General features: G+C 37.6%; 2 protein-coding genes across 2 annotated transcripts; both read right to left on the bottom strand.

Annotated features, from left to right (window-relative positions):
- Positions 1–4,094: 4,094 nt before the first annotated feature.
- LOC107552046 (UDP-glucuronosyltransferase 2C1-like) lies at positions 4,095–6,498 on the bottom strand. Its single transcript, XM_016233849.1, has 3 exons — positions 6,470–6,498; positions 6,126–6,267; positions 4,095–5,669 (listed from the first exon to the last, which is right to left on the bottom strand). Exons 2-3 carry the CDS (start codon positions 6,246–6,248, stop codon positions 4,194–4,196), a joined length of 1,599 nt encoding a protein of 532 aa, XP_016089335.1. The 5' UTR covers positions 6,249–6,267; positions 6,470–6,498; the 3' UTR covers positions 4,095–4,193.
- A 552-nt stretch (positions 6,499–7,050) lies between these two features.
- On the bottom strand, positions 7,051–7,793 carry LOC107552045 (cornifelin homolog). Its single transcript, XM_016233848.1, has 3 exons — positions 7,712–7,793; positions 7,420–7,607; positions 7,051–7,334 (listed from the first exon to the last, which is right to left on the bottom strand). The coding sequence occupies exons 1-3, from the start codon at positions 7,791–7,793 to the stop codon at positions 7,074–7,076; spliced, it is 531 nt and encodes a 176-aa protein (XP_016089334.1). The 3' UTR covers positions 7,051–7,073.
- Positions 7,794–12,111: the final 4,318 nt, after the last annotated feature.

The raw sequence follows: 12,111 nt of genomic DNA, 5'->3' as shown, positions 1-12,111 counted from the left end.
CAATTTTCCAATTATTCCGTCATCAGTGCTGTGATCCACAGTCAAATATGTGTGTATTTATTTATATGTGTGATCGGGTGTGTATGTGTGAAACACGATGGAGGGAAGGTGTTCAGGGTCAAAGCGGTTGAACATTAAAGGGTTAAATCTCTTTCATTATTACTCCCCAAATCGACCTGGGGGGGATGCAAGGAGAACTGATTAGAAAGGAGAGAGGAGGAATGAGAAAGCTAAAGAGAGATGAAGACAGAGGGCAGAGAAAGAGAGAGAGATCTCAAAACAGTCCGATATAAATCATAACAATCATAACCTCAGGGCACGTCATGATAAAGAAGAGAAGGAAAGAGACAGAGCGAAAGAAAGAAAAGTGAGGGACACTATACAAATACAAGCACAATATACAGCCACAGGAATTGTTGTGATGTTTATTCGTTAAAATATGAGGGTTTGTACATTATGATTATTGTTAAGGTTGTATACAGTACATATATGTATTGTGAAGGCCTAAATGTGTTCATGCAAATACAATACAGGACTGCAGCATTCAAGAAGGATGCAAAAGTACCATTAAATAAAAGTCATAAATCATAAAAGTAGCCTATCTGTATGCCACATGCTATATGTAAGTCTTTTGAAATCATACAATACCTTTGTGTGAAAAGCAAACCACAATTTAGGTCAGTATTACTAAAAATCTTTACATCTGCCTTAAGAGTTCATTAGATATTTTTTTTAATTCATAAGTAGTTTAGTAGTTCAATTTATAACCATATTATCCTGAAGAACCCTTGCATGATGAAATGTTTCTTTGTGTCAGAGTGTATAGGGTTTATTCCCACCCTTTTGTATTTTTTTTTAAATCTGTAACTGTCAAAACATTTATTCAGTGACACTTTATTGATTTTTTGCAGCTCATATATCAACATCCAACTATTTAGACTGTCAACACACACTCAACAGGCACTTGATATTCTTCTTAAAATGTTTATAAATTTTAACTTACAAATTGTAAGCGAACACTCATACATTGAAGGATTACAATAAAGAAACTTTTGTGCAATGGAAAGGATCCATGGATGTGAAATGTTCTTCAAAGTTCCCAATAAAGAACCTTTATTTTTAAGAGGGTAAGTGTGGCCAGCTCTGTTCAGTTGATGATAGTTCACTCTTCTTCTCCACTAAGCAGGCCAGTGACAGAAATAGTGAATTTATGATCCATATATTGTTAAAGCTTTTATTTCTTGAGTATAAACAGAGTAAGAAAAATATTAAAGTAATTGTGCAATCCCATGCCTTTGTACTGGTAGTGTTTAGAACCATTTTTCTTAAAAGTGTTCCTTTGAGTCTGATCTTTTCATTGAATCATTTCAGATTCCTTTCACAAACACAGACTGAATGACCTGTTAATGAATCGAATTCATTCGGTTCAAGTTCAACTCACTGACTCATTGATGCATTGCATGGTTAACAGCTCACTGGAGGGGAAGATTATCAGTGACTTAAATTTCAGTTTGTTCCTCGTACAAATCTCTGCTATGGCTTCAGAAGACCATTTTTTAATCATGATTTTATGTTGTATGCTGTTCATGTATTGTTTTTGCTATGTGAAGCACATGTTTTTGTTCTGTGTGTGTGCTATGCGCACATAAAAGTAGGCTAGGCCTTGTGTGTGTGTGTTTTTGCCAGTTTTATGTGTCAGGGGGATAAGTATAAGAGAGGGTTGAAATGAGTAGTCTATCTCTTTTGGGATGGAAAGTGCCTCTGAAGAGATTTTTGCCAGACCATCCCGTGTCCCAAACAAGCCACAAATGAACAAATAACACACAAGAATGTTGCATTGTGCGGTTGAAGAAAATAACTTATCAAAATGAGCGGGAAGCGGCGGAGTAACACCGCGGTTTACTGCGGATGACGGGACACATAGTGGAAAAGCAGAATATATTGAAAGCTGAGGGTGAAAACCATGACCATGGAGTAAAACCGGGATAAACTGAAACGATATGAGCGACCGAACCGCGATCATTTTGTCTAAATGCGACTAAAGTCTCTGGCTACTGTCCAGAGAGTTTTACACCGCTTCTCCGTTATGGGTGACCAGGGGGAGGGCGAGAGACAATGTCATCTCTTTGTAATTGGTTTTTAGTTTTAATTTCTTTGTGTTTAACACAAATAGGATGGTTCTATTAATGTTAAGTAGGCTTGTGTAATAAGTTTCTACGACCTGCAGGAATTCCTAATCATTAATTCAAGCAAAAGCCTAATGACCTTCTAATCTGTAGCATTTATGAAGAACATTAGTCTCTTTCTCTCTGTCTCTCTTTCACTCGATCTCTCTTCCCACCTCTCTCTCTCTTTTGCTAAGAAAGGCTAATTAAAATAGCCATTTGGCAGCCTAGCGTCCTAATTGCTATTCCCATCATTGCTGGTCGATTGGGAGGAGATAGAGAGATAGAGAGGAAGGGGAGAGAGTGAGGAAAAGAAAAGATGAGCGAGAATAAGATTGATAATGAGATAACGAGTCATTAGAAGCATACATTAGTGAATACAGCCCTGGCTAATGTCCCCTCAATCAGTTAGACCTCTCTCATCCTTGCCTGTCTTCTTTTTATCATTTTGTCCCTGCATGTGCTTCCAGCCATCTCCTGTCTCATATCTGGAGAAAAGGATGTCCTCCTCTGGCTGGTAAAGAGAAAGTGCTGTGCCACGCAGCATTTTGGGCAGGTTTGTGATCATCTAACGTTTAGATCATTTTTGCTTTAATGAAACCATGGCATTTTGATGTATGGTTTATAAAAAGCATCAGGCTGATGTGACAGAATATAGGCTATAATCAGATTTTGGATTGCTCAAGAATGATTCCAAGCAATACTTTGAATATATCCATTGCGCCATCTGCTGGTGATCTGGCGCAAAATATAAATGCGTGTTAAAATGAAACCATGTTTTACACAACGCATATGTGGATAGTTATGATCAAATTGTTTCATTGCTGGAGCTACAAATTATTATATGTTCTGTAAGCTTTCAACACAGCACTTTGGAACTGCATGTCACATCCTGAACAGGCTGACTATAGATTATACAATTTGGCTTAAACCATTCACATCTTGCAAATAGTTAGATCATTCCAGAATATTGACCAGCAGCTGTTTGTCACTGGTGATTCACTTCTTCTTTTTTTCTTTTTTTCTTTTTGCAAATGCCCTTAAATGCATTGTGTGCAAGAAGGGGGATTACTTCAAGGATTCCAGGAAGGGATCAGTACCTAATCGCCAACATACAGTTTAGTTGGCAGGGAATTGCAAGAGTGCAAGAAATGGGGGGAGAGAATTAAAGGCAAAGAAAGAAAGAAAGAAAGAAAGAAAGAAAGAAAGAAAGAAAGAAAGAAAGAAAGAAAGAAAGAAAGAAAGAAAGAGAAGAAGAAAGAAAGAAAGAAAGAAAGAAAGAAAGAAAGAAAGAAAGAAAGAAAGAAAGAAAGAAAGAAAGAAAGAAAGAAAGAAAGAAAGAAAGAAAGAAAGAAAGAAAGAAAGAAAGAAAGAAAGAAAGAAAGAAAGAAAGAAAGAAAGAAAGAAAGAAAGAAAGAAAGAGAAGACATACTGTATTACCATGTCAGAGCTGTGACATAAACAAAGAGCCTTTGTGCTCATGAGGACCTGGGCTCGAGTCTAACCTGTGTCATGCCCCATTTCTGTTCTTCTCTCTCTCTCTCTCTCTCTCTCTCTCATTACTTTCCTGTCACCTCTCAACTGTCCTATCAAAATAAAAAAGCCAACTGAAAAACACCTGATAAAGAAAGAATTGGAAGGCAGCTTTTATTTTATATTTTCAGTTTTTAATTTAATTTAAGCTTTAGTCATTTTGTTATGCGCTTTTGTCTTTTTTAATATTTCTATATAGCTTTAATACATTTTTAGTTTTAGGAATTTTAGTACTTTATTTCAGTTAGTTGCTAAGGCAACATCTATGCTTTACATCTAGCCTAATATTTATAGTTTATTTCAGCTTTATTTCAATTACCAAAAACAATTGTAATACTTTTAGCTTTAGTTAACAATAACACTGGGGGAGGATATTGAAGAAAAAAAAAATACCTATTCACTAAGTTATTTTGCTTGCTCTTAATTTTGAAATGGGAATATTGTTGCTGTCTTTCAGAGCATTAATTGTCTCTTTCAGCCACTTACTGCCTTCCTTTACAGCTTTTTTTTGCCGTCTCTCACTGCCTTGTTTGTCCCTCTTTTCCATCTTCGTATCCATATCTTGTAGACACCTCCCAGAGTCAGCAGAAGTATAAGGAGAACCAATGCAGCCACATCTAGACAGTAGTAGGAGTACGTGGACATGTTGTAAGCCTCAGCACGCAGATGGGGTGCCCCTTTATTGCGCAGGACAAACTCGATCCAGTACACTGCTTTGTCAAGAGGATGCAAAGGCCGGTCTCGATGTAAACTGGAGAGCTTCTGCATGTTATGACGATACGTTGGGTTCTCTAAGATATCTCTCAAAGCTTCAAGGAACTCTTCTGTGGTGCAAGTAGCTGCATCCAGCATCCGTGCCGCCCCTCTTGCCTGAAGACGTACAATGTTATCTAGCTGGTCAAATAGCAAAGGGAGTCCCAATACTGGCACCCCATGATAGATGGCTTCGTATAGACCATTGGTGCCCCCATGAGCCACAAAAGCACAGGTCTTCGGATGGCCCAGCAAGTCATTCTGCGGTATCCATTGAAGCAGTAGGGTGTTATTGCCCAATGATGAAGGTCTCTCGCCAATAAACCTCCAGATCACCTTCTGCGGCATGCGGGCGAAAGCTGTAGCAATGGCCTCCATGACTTCTCGGGGCAATCCTGCAATAAGAGTTCCCAGAGACATCACGACCACCCCATGTTCTCCTGAGCTCTGCATGAACTCCTCCAGCTCTGCAGGGAGAGGCTTGGCTGGACGACACTGGAAGCCGCCAATGTAGACGAGGTTTGGCATGGAGGGTCGTGGGAACTCAAACACAAAGTCTACGCGGACAAGCCACAGCTCCGCTGATTGTTGCATGACTAGGAGGTCGGCGCCGGGAGGGAAGTATTTGAGCAACAAGCTAGAATACATGGGAATCACCAGCCAGCGCTCTTGAATGAGGTTCAACCCATAATGTAGAAGATTACGGGTTCTTTCTAACAAACCCATTTGGTCCGTCAGACCTGAGCCGGGAACAGGCACGTAGGATATGGGAGAAGGTGCGATGGAGAAGTGGCCTTCTCCGAAACTCATCCAACGGACGTTATAGACCATTGGAAGTTGGAGGTAATGTGCTAGGATGACCCCACCTGGCATGGCAGGGTCAGTGAGCATCAAGTCATAGTTCTCCATCTTTATTTGTGTCATCAGATCTTTGTTCTCCAGCATGGTGGTGAGCATGGCACAGTTTGCAGTGTGAGCCACCTTCATGATGCCAATAAATTCTGACATCTGGGCCAGCACACCCATCACTGGGCCCTTCCTGCGGGCCTCAAGAATCCGTTGTACTGCACTCTCAAACAGGTCCAGGCCTATGTATTTCTTTTTAAGCTCCACCGTAATGGAGGTGTAGTAAGGTGAATTCTCCTGGATGAACCAGCTGTCCGTCAGGCGAATCACACTCAGCTCGTGTCCATGAGAGTGCAGCTTCTTCACCAGCACCTAGGGGGCAGTAATACAGTGCACTTAGGTTTTAATCATACTAAGCAAGCTGGATTGCTTTTCTGTGTTTTGGATTGCTTTTTTATGAATGTATCTCCAGAGGAGCTCCGGTACATGGAAGCCAGTTTTCACCTCACATTTTTCAATTGGGACATTACATCTCACAGTTGTGACAAATTTTGCAGTTGATTGTGACTTTACTTTTTAGTATCGCAACTTTATATCTCACAAATGCAACTTTATTTATCTTAAAGGAACAGTTCAAAATTTAAAAATCTTGACCTGAGTGTGAATAATGTTTCAACAAACTTCCATTTTTGGGTGAACTATTCCTTTAAATTACCTTTTTGTTTTTACTTTGAGGTGAAAACAGGCTTCCACACCAGAAATAGTGAACTTTACTGAAATAGTGCAATATTTTTTTTAACTACTGTCCCTGTGTATTTAAATCAGTACCTCCATGTTCACCCAGTGACTGCCATCAACGGGGAAAACCAGGATCTTATCGCCATTATAACCACAGGGTAAAGACAGAAGGAGGGATGTCCAAAGGAAAATGAGGGAAATGTATCCACACATTTCTCTCTTTTTTTCCTCTCTCAAAATAACAAAAATAATCAGCATGAAAATAACTTTAAATGCCATTCTAAGAAAATACACAGCATTTAAAATGGACTAAAATATAAAGACTGAGTTCTCTTATGCATATTTCTTTTAAGTGCATGTATAAATATATGGTGTATAAATTAATACTATGCAAGTTAAATATCAATGTATAAATAGTTTGTTAGGTCACATACCTGAGTTGAGTCTTCTCGTTTCAGTCCCACAAAAAATGTTGCTACGTAAAAGAAAAAGCCTTCACACAGTCTCTGAAGGACGAGAGATTAGCTTCCCTATTTACCATAATTCCTCTTTTGTTTTCTTGTGAAACATTTCTCAGCCCTAATTTTTTTCTGTCCAGCATGATCTTCAGAATGAACTGTGCTGTGTTAACAAATGTTGAATTGCAAACACAAATGCATTTAAATTTTAGTCAGCCATGCTACAACTTCACTTATGTTAAATGTTTTAGTTTTCAAGAAATCTGATTCTATTTCCATTTTTGAAGCACAACATATTTATTTATTCCTGTAAACAGTATCTCAGTTTTCTTCAGAAATGTGTTGTGCTCACTTCTGCTACTAGTTATTCATAGACAAGATCACTTTAAAATATTTAATCAAAAATCATCAGAGACTAAACAATATAAAGATACAGGCACTTTCCAAATGCATCCAAGCCATTCACAAAATATAATTTAAGCAGGTTAGATATCACACTATGCATCAGTTACTATAGTCTCTATATATTGTGTCTATATATTTATGCATGCCATCATTACTGATGCAAGTAGCAGTCCATCTATTTAACAACTGTTGTGACAGACGGAATTGGTGCCATCTGAACTGCAGGAGCGAATGCTACCGGTGCCACATTGATGACTCCAAACGCCTGCTGTGTAGCGATAACTTGTGTGGTGGTTGCCATTGGAATGGGTTGAATCATGGGATGTGTTGTCAGTACAGTGACCGTTTGTTTGCGTGCTTTGATTTCTCTACTCATCTGACACCAAGAACACCACATGCAACAGCAAGTCACCATGATGTCCTCACAGATACTGCCCTGTTGCAACACATACAAACAGATGATTGTTTTTAAGCCCTCTTTGATTTCCTGTTTCACTGGTAGAGGGAAAGGAAAAACTCACCCCAATATCATATTTATGGCGAACTGCCACCCTCATTCCCAGAGACACAGGTGGCACACATACTGGAACCCCGAAAGCTGCCATGATGCCTGGGCCGAATATATCCAGCAGAGGCAGACAGGTGCTCTCCCCAAACTCTCCAGTGGTGGTGCAGGTAAAGCAAGGAAAGAACCAGTACGCATAGCAGCCTGAGGACCAAAAATGCACATAATGTGATATTATTTGCATAATTTTTAATGAACTGTAAAAATGGTCCTTTAATATTTATTATAAGGCATTTAAGCATACTTACAAGAATTCATGTCCTGGCAACAGTCACATATTCCTGAATTCCAGCCACTCTTCATAGGCATCTGCACAACTACAGTCGTCATTGTGATCTGGCTTTACTAATATGGAAGGATGACAAAGAAAGGAAAGTTTTTCATTCATTCTAGAGATATATTTTATTTTAAGCTACCCTCTTAATTTGAACGTAAATACATGTTTACTGAAAATTTACAATGTAAAATTTACACTAAATTTTCCATCAAGGACTTTCAAGGACTGTGTGACTGTGCCTATGGAATTTTTTGCGACTAAGCGACTAATCAAATTTTGGTCGACCAAGCCTCTTCTGGTCAACTAACAGTTAGTCGACTATAGGGGGCAGCCCTAGTGTTTACTGAGGCCATGTCCACACGTACACGGTTATTTTTATAAACAGAATTTTTCCTTCTTCCGTTTTTAAAGGGGTCATATGATGCAATTTAAATTTTTCCTTTCTCTTTGGAGTGTTACAAGCTCTTGGTGCATAAAGAAGATCTGTAAAGTTGCAAAGACTACGTCCACATATCTACGTCACGATGTGGGAAGATTTGCATAACGCTGCCCAAATGTTCACTCAAAGAAAGAAGCCTTAACTTTGATTTTCCCTGTAGTATTGTTGCTGCCGCTGCCGCCATGTTGTGGAGACGCTGTGTGTCTTTGTTTGGTCTTCCAAAAGAGGACACGACTAGAAATCAGTGGTTAAGTTGTATTTACAACACTGTTTCAGAACAGTTCAACCCAAATATTCAGATGTGTGCAGCGCATTTTATGGAGGACTGTTTCCTGGGAGAGTAGACTACAATGCCGGCTGTTCTGACTCACGGACTGTAAGTACGTTTTTCATATTTAAAGGATTTGCCACTGATGATTCAAACGCGAGTTTTGAGCAGTGTAGAGTACTTGTTGTTTGTCATTTCTCCGATCACAAATGCAGACATGGTTTTATGTTTACGCGGCGCGATGCAACACAACGCGTAAATAGCCAGTATAAATCATTATAATCCGTAATTATGTCCCCACTGGATGCTACAAATGCCTCGTTTATAATGGGTTTGAATGTTTTTGTCTTGTCGCTCCAGCCGGGACACGGCATCACAATATGGTAAGGGGCGTAACATTTCCGTCACACGCTTGAGGTATTCGGCCAATCACAATGCACTGGATAGCTGGCCAGTCAGAACACATCTCACTTTTCAGACCGATGAGCTTTGTAAAAATCAACGTGTTTCAGAAGGCGGGGCATAGAGGAGAAACAATAACGTACAGTATGTGGAAAATAATGTGTTTTTTTAACTTTAATCCACATAAACACACTTCATTACACCAAATACACAAAATAATGTTCTTTTTAGCAACATCATATGACCCCTTTAAAAAAATCTCCGTCCAAATGAAAACACAAAAGCATGCTATGAAGCATTGTCAAGAGATGCCAAGCCAACAGGTGGCGATATAATTTCAACTGTAGAGCCATGTTGGCCAATCAGAAGCCTGAAAAAGTTTCCAGTAGGCAGAGATAACAGTGCATACTCCGACATCACAAACCAAAATTTCCGGTTTCGCTGTCTAGTGTCTACACGATAACACTGCACTTGCAAAAGTTTTTGAAAATCTTCACCCTGGTAGGAGTTTTCAAAAATGTTGGGTTTCAGTGACCTGGTGCTGTGTTTGCGTGTGGATGAACGGCCAAACCGCATAGAAAAAGCTGCGGTTTTGAAAATACCCGCATTCATGTGGACAGGGCCTGAGTTTGGTCATTTAAAAACACTGTCTAAAAGCCACGTTAAGCATTTTCCTCTGATAGAAAACTGTTATAAGGAAAACGCTTAACACGTAATTAAACGCGTTGCCTTAGCATTCTGGACTCATCTGCTTGTCTGTTCATAGCATGCTTTATTAATAATGTGTTTATGGTGTTTGGTCCATAAAAACACAGTTTTAAACTGAATTTTACAAAATAAATAAATAACATTATGAACAATTTGAGACTCAACTCAAACTGAATTTTCCTAGGAAAGCTTAGAATGTAAAGAATTTTGCGTAGAATGTAAATAATTTTGTTATATTTTGTATAATCTAATGAGTTACAGAATTATTGTCTATTGAATTTAGATTTAGTAATGCCAAAAATGTAAATTGCTTATTATTTTTTAAATTTAAGTCTCTTTTTTTCATAAAGCAGTACATGCTGGGAACTATTGGAAATTATTTTGTATCTATTGGTATGCATTCATGTCACCTTTTGCCATATTCTTCAGAATGAAGCTGTTTGTTCAATTGAACCTGTTTGGAAAGTTTGTAGTTCACACTTGTGGGCAGCGTCTATTTGCACTTACTTAGAGTCTGTTTAGACTATAAGTACACACAAAGTGTAAATAGCAATAGATTATACTTACATTATGTAAAAATAGCAGTATTTTCTAAGCAATAAGTGTAAATAGTAGTTATGAAGCTACTACTTATAGTGGCAGATATTTGCACCTCAGTATTGTAGTAGCCTGCATTAGAAATCAGTATGCAATAATAATGTATTGAGTGTAAATTATAGGCCTAATTTTTATTAAAAATCGCCACCTTATTGCAGTGGTGTAATGTAACGAAGTAATACTTCGTTACAGTACTTAAGTATTTTGGGGAGTATCTGTATTTTGGGAGTATCTTTTACTTGAGTTTTTATATTTCAGTCAACTTTTACTTTTACTCAGAATCAGAATCAGAATCAGAATCAGAATGAGCTTTATTGCCAGGTATGTTTACACATACGAGGAATTTGTTTTCGTGACAGAAGCTTCCACAGTGTAACAGAATGACAGTGACAGAACAAAAAACACAGATAATAAAAATAAAAATAGTAAAAAAGTAAATAAGGAATAAAAATATATAAATAATATATAATATAATTATATAACTACAATACAATATAACTACATTTCCTAATTAAAATGTATACTTTTACTCCGATACATTTCCCCGAAGCATATTCGTTACTTACTACAAAATAGTCAAAACTCAGAAGAACATGGACTGCAGAAAAGCAGGTTTGACGAATCAGTGGTCTGGCGTTTGCAAGTTAGACTCCTAAAAACACCTTTGCTCATGTGCAACAAGTGCGCGTTTCCGCTTGAACTTGTTTTCACTCAAGTCGAGTCTGGGGTGTACGATATACAATATATCTTCTGTGATAATATGGTAAGTGTTGTTGAAATGATGTGCGATCTGACATTATCAAGTAGGCTATATAACCAAATCACACACAGAGAGTGCATGCACGTTGATTTATTAGTCTATTAAAACTCAAAAATCCTGGCATTCAAAATTGTAGACGGCAAAAGTGCTTCTGTATGCTTTTTATATAATTTCATATAATTTTTAATTTAATATAGTTATCTTAATCTAGATCACACAAAGAGTAGCTACCGTTTTTCTGCAGATATCAGCATGAACACATTTAATAATCATTTATACAAGTTCAGTAAAGCATTTAGTGACTTATGTTTTAGACATAATATTGCTTGTTTTTGCTAACGAAAATAGTTCCAAACAAAGATCACAGCACTGTTTTGCATCTCTGAGCAATGGACGGTGTTTACTTATTGAATAAATTAGCTTTTTGAACGAATCGGTTGAATAAATGATTCAGCGATTCACTCATTAATACAGTCAAATGCGTTGTTTCTGAATGAATCAGAATGAATCGGTTGAATCTTAATGACTCACTCATTAACAGTCACTTGCTGTCACCTACTGGCGGTTTTAATTTCACATTTCGACTATTTTTTTCATGTTTTAAATTATTTCAAATATCATTATTCAACGTTTTATGTTAAAATCAAAACATTAGGCCTATTTATGCATCTGTAACTGATGTTTAAATGCATCCATGTCCCCTCTGAGATACATTAACCCTTGTGTGGTGTTCATATTTTTGTTGCTCAGCCAGTGTTTGTGGGTCTGTTTAATTTCACATTTCGACTATTTTTTTCATGTTTTAAATTATTTCAAATATCATTATTCAACGTTTTATGTTAAAATTAAAACATTAGGCCTATTTATGCATCTGTAACTGATGTTTAAATGCATCCATGTCCCCTCTGAGATACATTAACCCTTGTGTGGTGTTCATATTTTTGTTGCTCAGCCAGTGTTTGTGGGTCTGGTGGACCAGCTGCAGTTTTGGGTTTTTAATTCAACACAATCAAAAATGATATATTAAAATACTCAACATATGTTTACTTCATCCCAATTACAAGCAATATAAACAGCATAAATGGTTGATATTTGTCCTTTACCTTTTTTAGATCACATTTATGAATTAATGTGCTACAACCTTGTGCGAGAATGGCAGGGGCAGAAACACAAAACTCACACTTACACTCACACTCT

This window comes from Sinocyclocheilus grahami, unplaced genomic scaffold (assembly GCF_001515645.1).
Source record: "Sinocyclocheilus grahami isolate Dianchi unplaced genomic scaffold, SAMN03320097.WGS_v1.1 scaffold440.1, whole genome shotgun sequence".
Classification (NCBI taxonomy): domain Eukaryota; kingdom Metazoa; phylum Chordata; class Actinopteri; order Cypriniformes; family Cyprinidae; genus Sinocyclocheilus; species Sinocyclocheilus grahami.
Note: the sequence above shows the minus strand (reverse complement) of the source record. Positions and strands in the feature narration are given on the sequence as shown.

Bases quoted from the DNA above. Each gene is read 5' to 3' on its own strand.
- LOC107552046 (XM_016233849.1), bottom strand. From the start codon at position 6,248: ATGTGTGGATACATTTCCCTCATTTTCCTTTGGACATCCCTCCTTCTG. The intron at 5,670-6,125 runs GTACTGATTTAA...ACTGCCCCCTAG, and splicing joins GTCACTGGGTGAACATGGAG to GTGCTGGTGAAGAAGCTGCA.
- LOC107552045 (XM_016233848.1), bottom strand. From the start codon at position 7,793: ATGACGACTGTAGTTGTGCAGATGCCTATGAAGAGTGGCTGGAATTCA. The intron at 7,608-7,711 runs GTAAGTATGCTT...TTTGGTCCTCAG, and splicing joins TTGCCAGGACATGAATTCTT to GCTGCTATGCGTACTGGTTC. The intron at 7,335-7,419 runs GTGAGTTTTTCC...GTGTTGCAACAG, and splicing joins GCCATAAATATGATATTGGG to GGCAGTATCTGTGAGGACAT.